This window comes from Bubalus bubalis, chromosome 2 (genome assembly GCF_019923935.1).
Source record: "Bubalus bubalis isolate 160015118507 breed Murrah chromosome 2, NDDB_SH_1, whole genome shotgun sequence".
NCBI classification, from domain to species: domain Eukaryota; kingdom Metazoa; phylum Chordata; class Mammalia; order Artiodactyla; family Bovidae; genus Bubalus; species Bubalus bubalis.
Window position 1 is genome coordinate 27416697 of NC_059158.1, and position 18536 is coordinate 27435232.

An 18536-nucleotide genomic window follows, 5' to 3' on the forward strand; every position below is an offset into this window, starting at 1 on the left:
GAGGTACTTCAGGCCCCGGTATTCAGTTAGCAAACGAGTCACTGAAGTACAAGAACCTCTCCAAAGATGTTATAATTCTATTTTCCCCTCAGATTCTCGAAATTCACTTCTCCCCGTGGATACCACTAGAGACTGGTTGACTGAAAAATATATCCATGCACAACTGATTTGAATATATTTTTTAAACGACTTGCCTTTATGTTTTTATCGCCCTGCGTTCTAAACCTCTGTTCTCTGACGTCTAAGCTACTTTCAGTCCAATAGCGGGGCTGAGTTTCTTCACTCTTCAGCAGGGCAGGTAACCACAACTTGAGAAAAAAAACCACGAACGTTTGTAAAATTACAGGGGAAAGGGGGACGACTACAACTCCCAGAATGCAGCTCCTGGGTCTCGCGGGCTCTCCAATGACCGGGTTTCGCGAGCATCCTCTCGTCCAATTGGTCCGCTTTTCCGTCAGTAAGGGCAGAGAGGGGAGGGAGCCGGATGGAACATTTCCCGCCACCGCGAGACGCCGCGCGGAAAACCCGGAAAAGAAGCAGCTCTCGATTGGATGCTCTCTGTTGAAGCGTAAGAAAATCAGCCAATCGGAATGTACATACGCTCCATGATACCCCGCCCCCTGCTTGAGGTTACTTTTTTTTGGCGGGAAAAGTTGGGACGTTTTCGCGCCGGGGCTTATTAGCCAAAGGCCCTCCGCGCAGAAATTCTCGGGCGGCGAGCATGGCGGGGACCGTGGTGCTGGACGATGTGGAGCTGCGAGAGGCGCAGAGAGACTACCTGGACTTCCTGGACGACGAGGTGAGAGAGGCGCCGAGTCACGAAATTAGAGCGCTCGGAGACCCAGGGGCCGCGCAGGAGCCGAGGAAGGCCGCGGAGACACTAGGGGCTACGGGAGACCGCGGGGTTCCAGGATGCGGCGGAGGGGCGGCTGCTCGAGACCTTCCGCCTCGATCTGGTAGCTTTCTTGGCGGCAGAGTCAGTGGTTAAGAGCAATTCTGTAATTTTTCTCTCGAGTGCAAATGGTGGCTAGGTCTCGCGAAAGTCAACAGGTTTTCTCCAAGTGCAAACCAAGTGTAAAGCCCACGTTGACCTTTTAGAGATAGTTCCCTACTCTCTTAATTTTGAGGGAGAGGGGGGAAAGGACCGCAGGAAAACGGTAGTGACCCGCCGCGTGATAGGCCCCCAGGCCGGAGAAAAGGACTTTCTAATTTGGCCGCATTCTTTTTCCATACCTGATGGGAAGCGGAGAAAGAGGGTTGGTAAGCAAATAAAGGGGATTTTATAGGCAATTTAGGATTGACAGCCATGGAATATTGGTAAAGCATCTTGGATTGATAGTGCTGTGTTTGTAAATATAACTAAGGCTCCTAAGTCCCTTATATGAGAACTCCTTTTCTGTTATACAGATGATAGGGAAATAAAATATTTTAATTAAATACAAGATTCTGCGACGGAAAGTTACTTTGATATATTAAAAGTCCCTTTAATTTACATTTTGACAAGGTTTTTACTTGTCTTTTTAGACTTCTTATGAGCTCGTTTTAATTCCCCATTAAAAGTTGAGAACTGATGCACACAGAAGAGCTGTTGGTGATAATAGGAATAATAACCGTGAGGAAGTCGTTATAATTCATACACTGGCTTTTTAGGGTGTGTTTGGAATCTGAAGCTAATGAGTGAAACTGTCGGTGAAATGGGGGCTCAGGTCTGCCACAGAGATTGATATATTTATCTTGCTGTGAGAGCTGCCTCTTTTTAAAAACATCCAGTTTTTGAATTTGTGAGCTGCTGTAGCATGTGGTGGTTATTTTGCAGGAAGACCAGGGAATTTATCAGAGCAAAGTTCGGGAGCTGATTAGTGACAACCAGTACCGGTTGATCGTCAACGTGAATGACCTGCGTAGGAAAAATGAGAAGAGGGCCAACCGGTGAGTTTCCAAGAGTGCATCCCTAGTTCTGAGTGAGAATGGCTCCTCTCTCTTCCCCAGGTTGGAGCACGCTTCCCAAGGGAGGACCTGGATGAAATATTTTTGACCAGGAAGCCCTTAGTACATCACCCTCACCTGCTTCTATGTTTTTTACTTCTTCTCAAAGTAGATGGTGGGCATTTTCCTTTCCTTCTATGTTCACTGAGTATCATTTCCCCATCACTGAGTTAAAACTGGCCCACAGCTCTGATGTATTTTACTGGGCTTTGTAGAATGGCAGGAGAAAGCAGAATCTAGATTTTCACTCCTAAGCTTTGATCAAGAAAGAATGTCCACTTCTGTTTTGTGGGTCAAGTTTTTTGAATTCTGCGGTCTCTGCCTGATGATTCTCTGCAGCCTCCTGAGCAATGCCTTTGAGGAGCTGGTTGCCTTCCAGCGGGCCTTGAAGGATTTCGTGGCCTCCATTGATGCTACGTATGCCAAGCAATACGAGGAGTTCTACATAGGCTTGGAGGGCAGCTTCGGCTCCAAGCACGTCTCTCCTCGGACCCTTACCTCCTGCTTCCTGAGCTGTGTCGTCTGTGTGGAGGGCATTGTTACTAAATGTAAGTGGGCTACAGTTGGAGCCCCACGGAATGGAGGTGGGGTGGGCTTGGGGGTATGGAAGGCAGGAGAGGCGGAATAGAGTTGGGGAGCTTGCTGCTGCTGCTGCTGCTACTGCTGCTAAGTCGCTTCAGTCGTGTCTGACTCTGTGCGACCCCAAAGACAGCCTCCCAACAGGCTCCCTCGTCCCTGGGATTCTCCAGGTAAGAACACTGGAGTGGGTTGCCATTTCCTTCTCAAATGCATGAAAGTGAAAAGTGAAAGTGAAGTCGCTCAGTCGTGTCCAACTCTTAGCGACCTCATGACTGCAGCCCACCAGGCTCCTCCATCTGTGGGATTTTCCATGCAAGAGTACTGGAGTGGGGTGCCATTGCCTTCTCTGAGCTTGGGGAGCTTATGGCTTCAAAAAGGTGGAGCACTGAAATTACCGGGTGAAACTTGAAGGAACTCAAGTGTTGCACAATAATTAGGGGAGCTTTGAGTGACCCCCTGTGCCAGCGGAATGGTGAATCTGCTGAGAATGGAGGAGTCTTGGCTCTTGGCAGTCTCCTCATTCTGACCCTGCATTCCTCCTGCTGCTTGGTCAGGATCAGTGGTGGTACTTTAAGGTTTTACGTGGATATAGTGTTATTCTATGTGTAAATATAAAAATGAATTAACGACAGTTAGTATTGGGAGAGCCTGACTAGTTGGAAGAACATAATTTGGAGTCCTCATGGACTTGCCTGGGTCAGGTCCCCTTCTCGCTGTTCAGTTGGGTGACTTTCTATTCCTAGGCTCTCTAGTTCGTCCCAAAGTCGTCCGCAGTGTCCACTATTGTCCTGCTACCAAGAAGACCATAGAGCGACGTTATTCTGATCTCACCAGCCTGGTGGCCTTTCCTTCCAGCTCTGTCTATCCCACCAAGGTGAGGGGAATGAATTAGTCGGACCTCTTCAGAGGTGGGGTTCAAAGTTGTTTTTTAATGCAAGTAATTAGGTAATATCTAAAGTCTTCCTCTAGATGTTAATAGGGTGAAAAGTAAGGATTAATTTGAAGGAAGATTGCTAGCCATAGTTTAATATGAAAAGTCCAAAATTTTTCTTTTAAGGAAAATATTCTCTTAGGAAATTAGGGAAGAGTTGAAGGAAGGAAAAAGGTGACCTAATGTACATTTATCTTTTAGCAAAGTTAAAGTATCATGATTTCATAATCTACTTAGAGTAATATGGAAAAATACTTAATGCAGTCATGTTACTCTGAAATCTTTGCAAATATTTAACTCTGGGTTTGAGAGAAGGTTGGCGTAGAGCATGATTTTAGTCTTAGTGTTCAGATTGATTAGACTTAAGGATGGTGTAAGGCCTTCTTACTTAATGAGACAAAAGATGATTAATATTGATGTTTTTATTGCCAGTGTATGCACAATAGTAAGCAAAGAACTATAAATATACAATGTAATTAACAGTAGAAAACAAAATTGATACAGGTGAGGGAGGGGGATATAAAGAAATTATTTTCCTGCTGTTAGAACAAAAAGGTAAAAGCCAATGCTAATCATCCAATCAGTACTCTTGTCTTAAATTCTTTACCTCCATTTCTAGTTTTTCAGTTAAACAAAGAACGTACAGATAGCTGTAACAGTAGCAAATTGCTTCCCAGTAGCCGTTTCCCTTTCCAGTCAAATTCATTTTATGTTAGAATTGGGAAAAAAAAAGTCAAGATGAGAAATCATTAATATCCCAGTTCCAAATTATCTTGCATCTCACTAAAATGGGTTATTTTGAAAAGTTCCCGCCATCCAATGTTGATTTAGAGCGACTGTATCCAGAGGATTGTCACGCACTGAGGAGAACACAGATATAAAGAAGACTCGGTCCTTGTCTTCAGTTCTATCACCTGCTGAGGGAATCAACACATAAGCAAGGTTTTCAGTTCAGTTCAGTTCAGTTGCTCAGTCGTGTCCGACTCTTTGCGACCCCATGAATCGCAGCACGCCAGGCCTCCCTGTCTATCACCAACTCCCGGAGTTCACTCAAACTCACGTCCATCGAGTCGGTGATGCCATCCAGCCATCTCATCTTCTGTCGTCCCCTTCTCCTCCTGCTCCCAATCCCTCCCAGCATCAGAGACTTTTCCAATGAGTCAACTCTTTGCATGAGGTGGCCAAAGTACTGGAGTTTCAGCTTTAGCATCATTCCTTCCAAGGGTTGATCTCCTTTAGAGTGGACTGATTGGATCTCCTTGCAGTCCAAGGGACTCTCAAGAGTCTCCAACACCACAGTTCAAAAGCATCAATTCTTCGGCGCTCAGCCTTCTTCACAGTCCAACTCTCACATCCATACATGACCACAGGAAAAACCATAGCCTTGACTAGATGGACCTTTGTTGGCAAAGTAATGTCTCTGCTTTTGAATATGCTATCTAGGTTGGTCATAACTTTCCTTCCAAGGAGTAAGTGTCTTTTAATTTCATGGCTGCAGTCACCATCTGCAGTGATTTTGGAGCCCCAAAAAATAAAGTCTGACACTGTTTCCACTGTTTCCCCATTAGTTTCTTAGAATTGTAACTGAGTTGTACTTGAGAGCCATTTAGCCTGTTTTCAGGTGAAACGTGAAGGTGGGAGAGGTGGAATGACTTGCTTATGTTCCAGTAACTGATGGCCCCAAGGACTAGGACCCTGTCTTTTTACTCTCAGGCCACTTGGATTTTCTGAGGCACCCAGCTTTCTTTTTCATTAGGATCCCTACTTTCTATAATTTATTCTCCTGGAATTATTCGGGGTACTCTGCTGTGGCCAAACTTCTTAGCCCAGGACCTGAAATACACCAGACGAGGTGTTCTGGAGACCATCAAGCATGGTTCTTAAGAGCATGGTCTTTGGTGATCACTGTGGGGGAACTCTTTAACCTCTCCCAGCCTCAGTTTCCTTATTTGTAAAATATGAAAAAGGCCTGCATGGGGAACTGAGTTGTGGTGATGATCCCATGAGATAATTTTGTGAAGTTACACCACAGTGCCTTGCACATAGTAGGCACTCTATTAAATGATAGCTGTTGTGTTTTTAGAAAATTTAAATGGCAAGGAAGTAAAACTTTTAAAATGTTTTTTATTCAAGTTTAATATGCAGAACCCTGGAGAAGGTAATGGCAGCCCACTCCAGTATCCGTGCCTGGAAAATCCCGTGGACAGAGGAGTCTGGTGGTCTACAGTCCAGGGGGTCACAAAGAGTCGGGCATGACTGAGCACAGCACGCACCACACACAATGAACAGAAAAGCTTACATTGAGTGTACAGCTCAGGGAAATTTCACAAGATGGATATACCATAAAATCAACCATCCAAATCAGGAAGCAGCACTTTACTAGCATTCAGAAGAAGTCCCTCTTGAGGCCACTCTGCCCTTGAGCTCCTGACATCTACAGTAGTTACGAGTAGTTTTCTGATTTTATATTTAAACGCTTGTCTGTGTCAGGCTTTTGTTCAGTGTATGTTTTTGAGATTCACCCATGTGTATAGGTGCACTCCATACATTCATTGCTGCGTCGTGTCCACTTGTATGGATGTGACACGTTTATTTAACCATCCTGCTGATGGCATTTGGATTTTTCCTAGTTTGGGGTATTATGAGTAGTGCTGCTATGAACATCGTAATATGTGGCTTTGGGTGAACATTTGTGTTGGGTATTAACCTAGGAGTGGAAATACCAAGCCCTAGCACAGAGGAAGTGACAATCTTATATGTACGTGTTAATGTAACCGTGGTCCATTCTGGCTGTATGTAGATCATCCCTTCCATTTGATGGTTTGTTACTAGGACAGGATTGTGACGAACTAGAGAAGGTACTTGGGGCTTTATGTTCCTAGATGCTAATCTTGTGAGAGTATCTCTGAATTATATTTGTTTCTTATAACAAAACGAGTGTGTGGCGTTTCTAAGATAGGGCTGAGGTGACCGCTGCTCCATGTGCCTTTTCCAGGATGAGGAAAACAATCCCCTTGAGACAGAATACGGCCTTTCTGTCTACAAGGACCACCAGATCATCACCATCCAGGAAATGCCGGAGAAGGCCCCCGCCGGCCAGCTTCCCCGTTCCGTGGACGTCATCCTGGATGACGACTTGGTGGACAGAGTGAAGCCTGGCGACCGGGTGCAGGTGGTGGGGACCTACCGCTGCCTTCCTGGGAAGAAGGGAGGCTACACCTCAGGCACCTTCAGGTACATGGTCCGTCCTGAGGTGTCTGGAATGCAGCTGGCAGGGTGCATTCTGGTAGCAGTCTTTCCCGTTTGCCATCGTCCTGAGAGTTACATTAGATGGACAGAACACTGCCTGCCTGCAAGATGAACTGTCTTTTGCTAAGAGTTGAAGTTACTGGTCTCATGGTTACAGCCGCCTGGCTTGCCTGGGGGTTTCTCGCATGTTTCCGCCTCCCTCCAGTACGCTCATTTCTGTAGGTCAGCAGGGGCTAGACTCGCAAGGTGAGGCGCCATGAGCATACTTGTGTCATGCGTGCCAAGTCGCTTCAGTCGTGTCCAACTCTCTGTGACCCTTTGGACTGTAGCCCACCAGGCTCGTCTGTCCATGGGATTCTTCAGGCAAGAGTACTGGAGTGGGTTGCCATTTCCTTCTCCGGGGGATCTTGCCAATGCAGGGATTGAACCCATGTCTCTTATGTCTCCTGCATTAGCAGGCAGGTTTTTTTACCACTAATGTAGCTGAAGAGAAACAGTGATTGAATTCAGAACAGCTTTTCTTTTCTTTTTTTCTTCCTTACCCGCTCTTTCCTCCCACCTCTCCCTCCCCTCTACTTCCTTTCTTTCTTGATTTGCCATTCTAGGTTAGGAGCCTAAGAAGGTCTTGGTGTTAGCAACTGAAAAGAGCCTCATGCTTTCCTCTCTGTCCCAGGACTGTCCTGATTGCCTGTAACGTCAAACAGATGAGCAAGGACGTTCAGCCTGCCTTTTCCGCTGAGGACATAGCCAAGATCAAGAAGTTCAGTAAAACCCGTTCCAAGGTCTGGCGTCCTCTGGGGATCTGAGGGTGGGGATAGATTTGTTAGGGTCTTTTTTGGGCATGGCCATCTTTGTCCGGGATCAGGAGGAGGGTCAAGGTTTTTTCTCTGAAGTATTTGGTGCCAGCTTCTAGTTTTGAGTTAGTAAGCAAAAGGGTGTTTTTCTTTAATATTTCTGTTGTGCTCCCTGTTAAGTGAACCTAATATAAATATTATTAGAGTAGGAGTTAACAGTATTAGTGTACAAAGTCTATATGGGATGTATCAGTGATACATTGATTATTATTTAAATTTGAAATATGTTATTTTTGTTTTAGTTCTTACTTTTCTTTAAAAAATTTCTGTCTTTAAAGACAGAGTGCCCATATTTAGAACTGAACAGAATATGTGCGTGTGTGACAAAGGTTACTGGTAAAGCTCAGTACACATTAAACCCAAAATGTTTTGGGCCTGGAAACGCTTTTTTTGTTTTCCTTAAAAATTAAGGAAAGCAGGAGTTGGAATCCAGGCTTTCTCTGTGTCTGTCCTGATAATGTTGTGATCAGTGTGAAAGTCTTGGAGAAGAAGCTTTTACAATTAGAAACAGAATATTTCTTCAAGCATCTTCTGTGGCCTGAAGTATGAAGCCAGCTCATCCAACCCCAGGGCGTTTCCTCAGGCTTTTCACTGCATGGTTGTCCCTCCTCTAGGATATCTTTGACCAGCTGGCCCGGTCACTGGCGCCCAGCATCCACGGGCACGACTATGTCAAGAAGGCGATCCTCTGCTTGCTGTTGGGTGGGGTGGAGCGAGACCTCGAGAACGGCAGCCACATCCGTGGGGACATCAATATCCTCCTCATAGGTACGGTGTGGGGACCTGTGTGGCTGCCTGGTCTTCCCCTGTGGGGTGTGGTTGCGGAAGTCTGGCATCTGTTAATGTGCGTGTCTGAACCTAGCTGTGTTTCAATTCCTTTAAAGGGCAGAAGTCTGAAATGAATTTTTAAAGTTATGTCTTTATTATTTCTGGGTTCTCTGATTTTTTAATGTCTATTCTCCCAGGAATGGTAAAGGAAAAATTGAAAAAAATAACACGAACAACCCGTTACTATATATTTCTGTTGTGTCAAGATCTGTGCTAGAAAAGCAGCACTGGCTGGGGGCAGGGGTGGGGGGTTCCGAGAGTCACCGCCGCCCCATCCCATTACAGGAGACCCGTCGGTCGCCAAGTCCCAGCTGCTGCGGTATGTACTATGCACGGCGCCGCGGGCCATCCCCACCACCGGCCGGGGCTCCTCCGGTGTGGGTCTCACAGCTGCTGTCACCACAGACCAGGAGACAGGTGAGGGTGGAAAGGTCCTTGGCTGAGGTCTGGCGGTGAGATGAGCATAGATGCTTTGAGCTTGCTCCGGGCCCTGGCTGGTGTTGGGAAGATATACCTGAGAGGTTAGAGTAGGCCTGCCTGGAGGGGACTGAGTATCTGGCAACAGGGAGTGAACAATGTAAATGGTTTGGGTGGCCCTCTAGTGACAAGAATGTCTCCTGGAAGGCTGTCAGAGAGTTCTGAAGGAGAAAGCTTCTGACATTTGAAGAGAGAGAAAAATGAAGATTGTGACTACTTTATACATTAGAGGAAAGGTTTTGAAGGCCAGTGAAAAGAGAACAGAGATGTAGTTGGGAAATGGCTTGAAGAAGATGAGGCTCAAAGAGGAAGTCTGTGAATGAAGGCTGTTGGAGCCTGGCTGCTTAGGTATCAAAGTGGGACAAGTAATACTGTCCAGATCGGAGCTTAAACAGATGACCCCAGGCTCTGCCCCGAGTCTTAGAAGCTGACACCTTCACTGCATTCTCCCACTTATGTGATGGTGCAAGATGCTTAGAAGTAGATTGACATCTCCCCCCTGTCCCCCACAACCTGGATGGTAGTGTGTGTTTTTCCCTCCCCACCTCCCAGGTGAGCGCCGTCTGGAGGCGGGGGCCATGGTCCTGGCTGACCGAGGCGTGGTTTGCATCGATGAGTTTGACAAGATGTCTGACATGGACCGCACGGCCATTCATGAGGTGATGGAGCAGGGCCGAGTCACCATCGCCAAGGCCGGCATCCACGCCCGCCTCAACGCCCGCTGCAGTGTTTTGGCAGCTGCCAACCCCGTCTACGGCAGGGTGAGTGGAGTCGGGCACTCACCTGCTGTCCTCACCTTCATTTGGTTTTGCCTAGTAACTGGGCTGTGGAGTTTATTCCAGGTGACCCAGACCACAGACTACAGTAAGTTCATCATCTTGCTACTGCCCTTGGTTTAGGACAGTGGTTCCTCACCCATTCATCCACATCAGAATCCCCTGGAAAGTTATTAAAACACATTTTTAAAAATACAGGGAGGAAAACCAAAGTGACCTGCAGCATCACAACGCAGGTAACTGATTGACATTGAAATGAGAGTACTGTACCAGGTGGTGGAATGGTTTATGAACAGAGCAGAGAGATATAATAAGGAGATTAATAGCCTGCCTTCTCTCTCCTGTTCGTTTCCCAAGAGAAAACCAGTGACAGCTCTTGAGTGCTTCAGAAAACCAAAACTTTTTAAAGCGTGTGCCAGTAAATACATTATCTCCTTGTTAAGAATTAATCTATTTGTCTTTGTTTCTTGGTATGACTGTGATGTGCTTAGGTGTAATCTTTTATATTTATACAGCTTGGGGTTTGCTTAGTTTAGGGGGGGTTGATTTTTTTTTTTTAAAGCAGCTGTCTACTATTCCATTGTATGGACGTACGATAATTTGTTTAGTGAGTCTCCACATGCTAGACATTTGGTGTGTTCCCTTTTTCCTGCCTGCTGTTATGACTGAAGCTGCAGTGAATACCCCTTAATGTTCATCGTGTTAAACATTTAGGGATGCATACTTGGCAATGGGATTACTGGATTAACAGTTACATGCATTTTTATGGTAGAGATTGCCAACTTGCCCCCTTTAAAGACTGTACCATCATTATACTGTTAACTAATATTTACAGATGCTTTACATTTACTATTTCCTTTCATTCACTAACTGTGAGGGAGGGAGGTATTATCTTCATTTTACAGATGAGAAAACGAAAGCATAAAAGGTTAAGTAACTTGGTTGAGTCACAAACCAGAAAATGACAGAGAGGGTTTGAAGCCAGAGCCCATGCTGTGCGCTGACAGTTTATGATGCCACAGTGCATGAAAACACCAGTTTTGGTAGCGTATTTAAACATACAGGTGCTCAGTCCCCAGCCCAGGGTCTCTGAATCCAAATCTCTGGATTGGGGCTCCTGGGGGCTATGGTTTAGGAAGGTGCTATAGGTTGGTTCTAATGGATTAGTGTGGGTTGAGAAGCGTACGATTTTTAGATGAATGATAACATGTGATATGTCATTCTGAAGGATTTATTTGGCAAATGTAGGGAGAAAATGGAGAAGGCAATGGCACCCCACTCCAGTATTGCCTGGAAAATCCCATGGGCGGAGGAGCCTGGTAGGCTGCAGTCCATGGGGTCACGAAGAGTCGGATATGACTGAGCGACTTCACTTTCACTTTTCACTTTAATGCATTGGAGAAGGAAATGGCAGCCCACTCCAGTGTTCTTGCCTGGAGAATCCCAGGGACAGGGAGCCTGCTGGGTTGCCGTCTATGGGGTCACACAGAGTCGGACACGACTGAAGTGACTTAGCAGCAGCAGCAGCAACAGGGAGAAAATGGCAAGTCCTGAAATGTGAATGTGATCAGAATCGTTAATGTTACCTGCGAGGTTGTCAGGCCTCTGACTGGGGAGCCATCGGCTGGTAGGCCTAGAGTTGAAGGATAAGAGTATGGGTGTTGAAGGATAAGAGTATGGGTGTTCTTGAATCCCAGGAAAACCTCCCTGGGTCCTTAAGATACTGTGGCTTATAGATTATCACCCATTTTTGTTGAGACTTTATCCAGTACCTTCTGAGTAAGGAGGCCCAAGGTTTCAGGTGTTTCTGGCTTAGCCAGCTCATCATGTCTTCATCACAGGTAGAAAGAGGGACTCATCTTCCAGAGCTGATCTACCTGGGAGTGAGAGCAGAGTGAGGCTTGAGAAGGAAGAGGCTGGCTCTGAGACCCACACTCGCCCTGTTAAGAGGCACTGGAGCTGGGAGGTTGGGGCTCTGGTCACAGAGCGTAGATCAGGGAAGGGCTGCACACAGAGGAGATGAATTCCGTTTTTTAGAAGCTTTGAAATGCTTTACTTCTTCACTGCTTGTTCGGTTTGTGTTCGAGGGTCTAGTCTTCTGTTCTCTCCCATGGCTGATCTGGCATTCTTGTTCTTTCTTGCGATCGATGTTGTCTCCCTGCTTCTTTTCTCCGGTGTTCCCCCTACAGTATGATCAGTACAAGACCCCCATGGAGAACATCGGGCTGCAGGACTCGCTGCTGTCCCGATTTGACCTTCTCTTCATCATGCTGGACCAGATGGATCCCGAGCAGGACCGGGAGATCTCGGACCATGTCCTCCGAATGCACCGCTACAGGGCACCTGGAGAGCAGGATGGTGACGGTGAGGCGAGGGGATGGACCAATGAGGGGGCGCCCAGACACAGGCCGTGCCCAGGCCCAGCCCGGGGCGGCGGGCGTGGCAGCATCTGGGATGTGGAAGGCACCCCCGCCTCCCTGGTTCCTACCGTGTGTCTCTTGTCCATTTTGGGGTCTGGGAGCACCTCTGAGCATCTCCTGTGGACCAAGTGGCCTCCTTATTTGTGGGGTCCACGTGTCTGCTTCCTTCTGGGTCCATCCTTTGTGAGTCTTGCCTGTCTTCAGAAGAAGCGATTTTTCTCTGGATTCACTCTTTCTTACTCTCCCTTCTCCTGACTTGGGCTTCTCAGCTATGCCTCTTGGCAGTGCTGTGGATATCCTGGCCACGGACGATCCCAACTTCAGCCCTGACGACCAGCAGGACACCCAGATCTATGAGAAGCATGACAACCTTCTGCATGGGATCAAGAAGAAGAAGTAAGCATTCTCCACACCTCCTCCTGGAGGGAACTTGACATCTGTGTCACGTTAGAGCTGCCCGGCCAAGGTCATGCTTGGAGTCATCATCATGGGGATCTGTTTTCTTTTCTGGATTCGCAGAATTTTACATGGTCACTTGCCTTCTGAATGTTTGTGGGTGATCAAGCTTAGGTTCTGGTCTTTTCGTAAAATGGAAGGCTTTGACGACCCGCCTGACCTGTGGTGGGTGTGTCTTGTTACCCATATACGTGAAGTGTTGCACAAATCGCATGGCCCTTTGCGTGCATGTTGAAGGGGTGGTAGATCACAAACACTGGAAAGTCTGCAGGTAGGTTTGGATAAAGGAGACTTGTGCTCAAGCGCTCAGAGCCTGACAGGTGTGCTGTGCTCAGTCGCTTCAGTTGTGTCCCACTCTTTGTGACCCTGTGGTATATAGCCCACCAGGCTCCTCTGTCCATAAAATTCTCCAGGCAAGAATACTGGCATGGGTAGCCATGGCGTTCCTCTATATTTGGCTGTGGTGCAGTAGGAAACACTGTGTAATCTTGAAACATACTGGTTTAAGAATGTAGAATTTGGAGTCAGAAAATGAAATTTGAGTCCACTTAAAATTCTCTGAGCCATACTTCTCCCACTGATAAAGTAGGACAGATAACACCTAAACTACCTACATCACAAGTAATTCCTAAGTAATACTATAGAATTAAATAAAAACCCGTGACAGAGTTTTGTACATGTCCTGTATAAAAGGGGTTTGTGACACTGGGTTCCAGGCCATGTCTGCCCTGTTACGTGACCCCGACTTCCCCGAGGAGGGGCAAGGCCACGACCCCAGGCAGGTGCCCAGGCTAGGGCAGGGGAGTGACATTCACTGTGTGTGTGTGTGTGTGGGTCCAGGGAGAAGATGGTGAGTGCGGCATTCATGCGGAAGTACATCCACGTGGCCAAAATTATCAAGCCGGTGCTGACGCAGGAGTCGGCCGCCTACATCGCGGAGGAGTACTCACGCCTGCGCAGTCAGGACAGCATGAGCTCGGATACAGCCAGGGTGAGCCCTCCCGCGGGGACGGTGACCCAGAGAGTGGGGACCGGAGCTCCTCAGGATGAGGCCGGGGAGGGAGTGCCCGCTCGCCAGGAGCACTGGAGTCATTTTAGTGTCGTGATTCCTTCCCTTTTCCTCTCTGGCCTGAAGGGCTTCCTATTATACTGTTGCTCGTCATCTGGGTCTCAGTGGGTTCACCCAGCTTTAGAAAGAGTGTCCTCAGATAACCCCTGTCATAACCACCGCCCCCTGACTTGTGGGTGTGACTCTGGACAAAGTATGTGAAGCTCTTCGAGTCCCCTTTTCTTCATCTCTAAAGCTGCTCCAGGTTGTTAATGGCTGACACTGAACATAAAAGCAGGGTCCTGGCGTGTGTCAGGCCCTGTGGAAAGGGTCTTCCCCACTGGCCTCCCTCCGGCCGGGAGACACCTGATTGAATTCTCCCCTGGTCAACTCGTCCCCTCCCTCAACCCTCTGTCATGTTTCCCCGGTTACTTTTCTTTTGGAATTTTATGTAGTTTTTCTGGCTAGGTGGTTTGGACTTCCCTCCCCGTGCAGGTGGGTTTGACGGGCACGCTGTGGGGTTTCTGGAGGATGGTCCCCCCTGTTCTCTCCCCGCAGACGTCTCCAGTGACAGCCCGGACCCTGGAAACCCTGATTCGCTTGGCCACAGCCCACGCCAAGGCCCGCATGAGTAAGACTGTGGACCTGCAGGATGCAGAGGAGGCTGTGGAGCTCGTCCAGTACGCTTACTTCAAGAAGGTGAGTGTCCAGGTGCTGCGCCCGCAGCTCCTCTGAGTGGGTCATCTGTGCTCGGGCCTCCCAGCCATGCATGGCTGACCCTGGCATCTGGAACATTGGCAGAGAGCAGTGGCCTTTCCAGTGCCCTCCCTCTCCAGTGGTTTTCAGCCCTGGTGCATGTGAGAACCAGCTGGAAGGCTTTAAAATACTGAAGTCAGAGCCCCTGGAGGCCTCAAAGATTCTGGTTTCATTGATGAGCAGCACCTCAGCTGACGGCTCCTCTGTCTGCTCGTTCTTTTGCCTCTTGAAGAAGCAAGTGTTTCCAGAGTCTCAGCCTTCCTCTTGGCAGCTTCTTCAGGTGTCCTTCACACCTGCTGCTCCTCCCGAAAGTTCCCGCTTGTCTGCTGCTGTAACACAGTGTGTGTCTGTCTTGTTACACAGTGGGCCTGGAGGCCTCGACTCCCTTCTCCACCTTGTCCTCCCCACCCACCAGTCGGATGGATTGTAGCCCTTGGGGGTTCAACTGTGGGTCTGATGAGCTTTTCTTGACAATCTCTTTGCTCATGTGGGAGTTGTCTTAAACACCTAATCTACAAAAAAATGGCTTGTTTTTCCACTTAAGCATTAGGGGATAGACTTGTTCTCATTCACTTCTGTATTCAGTGGACACTCCTGGAGTGCATGCTCTGAGAAGGGTGTGGCACACGGCTCCCAGCAGTTTTAAAGATGGGTCACAGCTGACCCCCTTACCCCAGTCCTAGGCTCAGGGACGAGCAAGGCCAGGGCATCAGACCCAGGGGGGTCTCTGCTGCTGCTGGTGGTCGGGCAGGTGGGACTGTTCAGTCCCCAGCATCCATGATCCTCCCGCCCACCCACACGTGGTTTGGTCCTAGGTTCTCGAGAAGGAGAAGAAACGTAAGAAGCGAAGTGAGGATGAATCGGATGCGGAAGATGAAGTGGAGAAGAGCCAGGAGGACCAGGAGCAGAAGACGAAGAGGTTGGATGGGACGCAGAGGAAGGAGATGAAAGACTCGGGTTGGGACTGGGGAGGGTGTCGGGGGGGAGGGGCAAGGCTGCAAGAGGGGTTGCCCAGACCAACGCTGCAGAGGGTTGGAGGGTGGAGGTGACTTGGACAAAGAGCGTTACAGCCCCCTTTGTCCTTTGTGAGGATTTGGGCCTCTCGCCTGCTAGAGAAGCTCTGGGAGACTGCTGGGTTCACATTTCAGAAGTCTTTCCTCCGGATTCTCATTTCAGGCCTGAGACTGAATTCCTGAGGGTGGGCGACAGGGAGAGAGCCTTGGGAACAGGGCCTGCTTGTGCTGTAGTCCATGGACCTTTGGTCTCTTTGAGAAAAAGCAGCGGTTTGTACAGGCCCGGGCCCAGCATTCCATTTGGACTATTGGTGTTTTAGGAGGAGGACCCATCCCTCAGACGCCAAGGAAGGGGACTCCTATGACCCCTATGACTTCACCAACACGGAGGAGGAAATGCCTCAGGGTGAGCAAGCAGCCTCCACTGGTAAAAAGGGTCTGGGTTGCCCGGCTCTTTAATGCTCTGTGTTACGCATTTGCTTGTGGGTTCCCACTCGGCTCCCTGCTTGGGACCCTGTGTCCAAGAATCGAGGAAACTCAGAACTTTGGAAATAAGCTTTGCCCCCTCGTCTGCCTCCTCGGTGCACCATGCTCTTTGCCAAGCCTGGCACGAGTGTCCCAGATGGCGTGGGCTCTGGAGCTCCTGCCTGACCAGAGCCTTTCTTGAAGCTGCTTTGGCTGGCCCCATGTGAGCCCCAGGGTTGCAGGCGCAGAGTGGAGAGGGGCCTCTGGGGTCGTGGTCATGGCTTCACCTTGTCCTCTGCTCTCTGTAACCTTTTCCCCTCAAGTGCACACTCCAAAGGCAACAGACTCACAGGAGACCAAGGAGTCCCAGAAGGTGGAGTTGAGTGAATCCAGGTGAGTAGGGAAGGACCTCTTCCCTGGAGGTAGGAAACAAGCTGATATCAGCAGAGCTCAAAACTAGAGGCCCAAGGGTTTCTAGAATGTTTCCTATTCTGATGACAATTTCAAGCTTGAAAAAAGTTATGAAAATTGTGTAAAGAACTCATACATTTTTAGAATCCCCGGTTGTTTAGGTTTTACCATTTGCTTCATTAATAATTCTCTGTGAGAATTTAAAACCTGATATCCTTGTGCCATTAGGAAGAGGAGTCTTAGAGCAAGGATAGAATTTGTGTCTCACTGAAGCCTTGGAGTCTTCTCAGTAGGTTATGTAGGTATACTTAAAAAATATGTATATTTTTTCTTCTCAGTGGATGGTTGTCATTTGTTTTGAGATAATCAATTTTTACCAGTAGAGGTTCAGAAACAGTTTTATCTAAAAACTTTTTGTTTACTAGATACCAAAGGAGCTCCATGGCTAAGGTTTGCTTTTTTGTTTTAATACCTTAACATACACAGTGTCTTCACTGAAAAAAGTTGAAACACATCATAAAGTATTTAGGCAGAAACATTAAGATCAAGTGTAAGTCCAGTCCCCAGGACAGCGAATGAACTGTATCTGAAAGCACTCTCTGAATCTTGGAGGTCTCTCTTCAATGACTGCAGGGTTCCCATAGTATGAATGTGTGTGTTCTTGTGTTTTCTGATGAGGGATGTCTGGCTTTCCTAAGACCGCTCTTTACCGTAAAATACAATCTTAACACATGTCATTGCAGCAGTGAGGATGGAGCTCTGGGGTTAGTTTCTAGGAATGGATTCCCAGAGTCAGAGGAGATGCACCTCAGAATTATAGCACATGTGGCTAACTTGCCTCCCAAAGATGTCATCCCAGTTTGCGTTTCTGCCAACAGTGTACAGACTCCAGTTTTCCCTCATCCTCAGTGGCCTTTGGTTTTTAAAATGCTATTATTTCTCTATGGGCAGGAAGCTCTGTAACACAACCGCTTAGCTTTGAGGGGGAAGCTTGGGTGTGGAGTGGCCATCAGGGGCAGTCTATAGGGGACACTGAGGCTCATGGGCTCTGATGTCGTTGTGGCGGCTTCCTCCTCCTTCACCCTCTGTCTCCCGTTCTGGGCAGGTTGAAGGCCTTCAAGGCGGCCCTCTTAGAGGTGTTCCGGGAAGCTCATGCACAATCGGTTGGCGTGAATCGCCTCACGGAATCCGTCAACCAAGACAACGAAGAGCCCTTCTCCTCTGCGGAGATCCAGGCTGCGCTGAGCAGGATGCAAGACGACAACCAGGTCATGGTCTCCGAGGGCATCGTCTTCCTCATCTGAGGGCCCTCGTCTTTGGACTGTGGGATCCGGCCAAGAAAGTTCCTTCCAGTTTCCTCTTCGCCCTCCCCCCAGCCCAGCGTTTGCCTTCATTCCCTGAATGTCAGTGTTGAATTGAACTGAAGTGGAGGACAGGTGACAAGCAGAGTCAGGACTTGGTGGAAGCCTGAGGACGGGTCAGGAAAACTGCCGTGGGGCCAAGAGAAGGTGGACGGGACCAAGGAGATGTGTCTTCACTGCACAAGACTAAACCACAAGGGTCCTTCCCCATCCCCACTGCCCGTCCCAAACAAGCCACACCATTCTTCACTGTAGACGGCACAACCTCTGAGTATGTTAGGGGGTCACAGCTGGTTTCTGTTCATGTGTTGGCTTCCACCCCCCAGCACTTTGGTCTAGAACAGACTCTGGTGGTTCTGTGCTGATGGAGAGAGACTGAGGCAAGTCCTTAGGCCTAGAAAGCTTGCTTTGCGGTAGCACCACTTAAGACTTATATGGAATTTTGACCTAAACACCCAAGACATTAATAAACACTCATTTTTTATACTCTCCACGTGGCCTTAATACTGTGTGATTTTTTGGACACATTTCATTGTATTTTCTGCCAGCGTTCCACCCTGTGTGATGGGCTGCCTGCGTTTGCACCGCGTCACCAATAGGTGGCAGCAGGCCGCCGTGCTCTCTGGATTATAAGGCTTTCGCAGGGCTGATTTCTTCCCCAAGGACATCAGCATTTATGTTAAAACTGCAAACCAAACCTTGCCAATTCAGAATAGCTTAGCGGCCACAGAAGGCCAGTGTGTGAACGTCTAGGAGAGTTGACCCTTTGCATGGCTTTTCTGAACAGGAATCAAAGCCCCTTCATGCAAAAAATACCCAGTATGTCAGACCCTCAAAATCAGTGAATTCTTGCCCATTAAGAGATCCCCTTACAGGATTTTTGTGAAGCCTCCTAACTCCTGATGTCCAGCCCTTGGGGTCTGTCT

General features: G+C 48.2%; 1 protein-coding gene across 2 annotated transcripts; it reads left to right on the forward strand.

The window, feature by feature from the left end:
* The first annotated feature begins 524 nt into the window (after positions 1 to 524).
* On the forward strand, positions 525 to 18101 carry MCM3 (minichromosome maintenance complex component 3). 2 transcript variants are annotated; one of them, XM_006056759.4, is made up of 17 exons: positions 525 to 799; positions 1817 to 1929; positions 2326 to 2534; positions 3309 to 3439; positions 6492 to 6730; positions 7419 to 7527; positions 8214 to 8367; positions 8713 to 8844; positions 9457 to 9665; positions 11870 to 12044; positions 12370 to 12496; positions 13397 to 13547; positions 14163 to 14303; positions 15176 to 15279; positions 15694 to 15779; positions 16162 to 16231; positions 17355 to 18101. In XM_006056759.4, exons 1-17 carry the CDS (start codon positions 722 to 724, stop codon positions 17551 to 17553), a joined length of 2427 nt encoding a protein of 808 aa, XP_006056821.3. In that variant the 5' UTR covers positions 525 to 721; the 3' UTR covers positions 17554 to 18101. The 2 variants fall into 2 exon arrangements, with proteins under 2 accessions (XP_006056821.3, XP_044784996.1); XM_044929061.1 differs by lacking the exon at positions 1817 to 1929 and having other exon boundaries at positions 747 to 799.
* Positions 18102 to 18536: the final 435 nt, after the last annotated feature.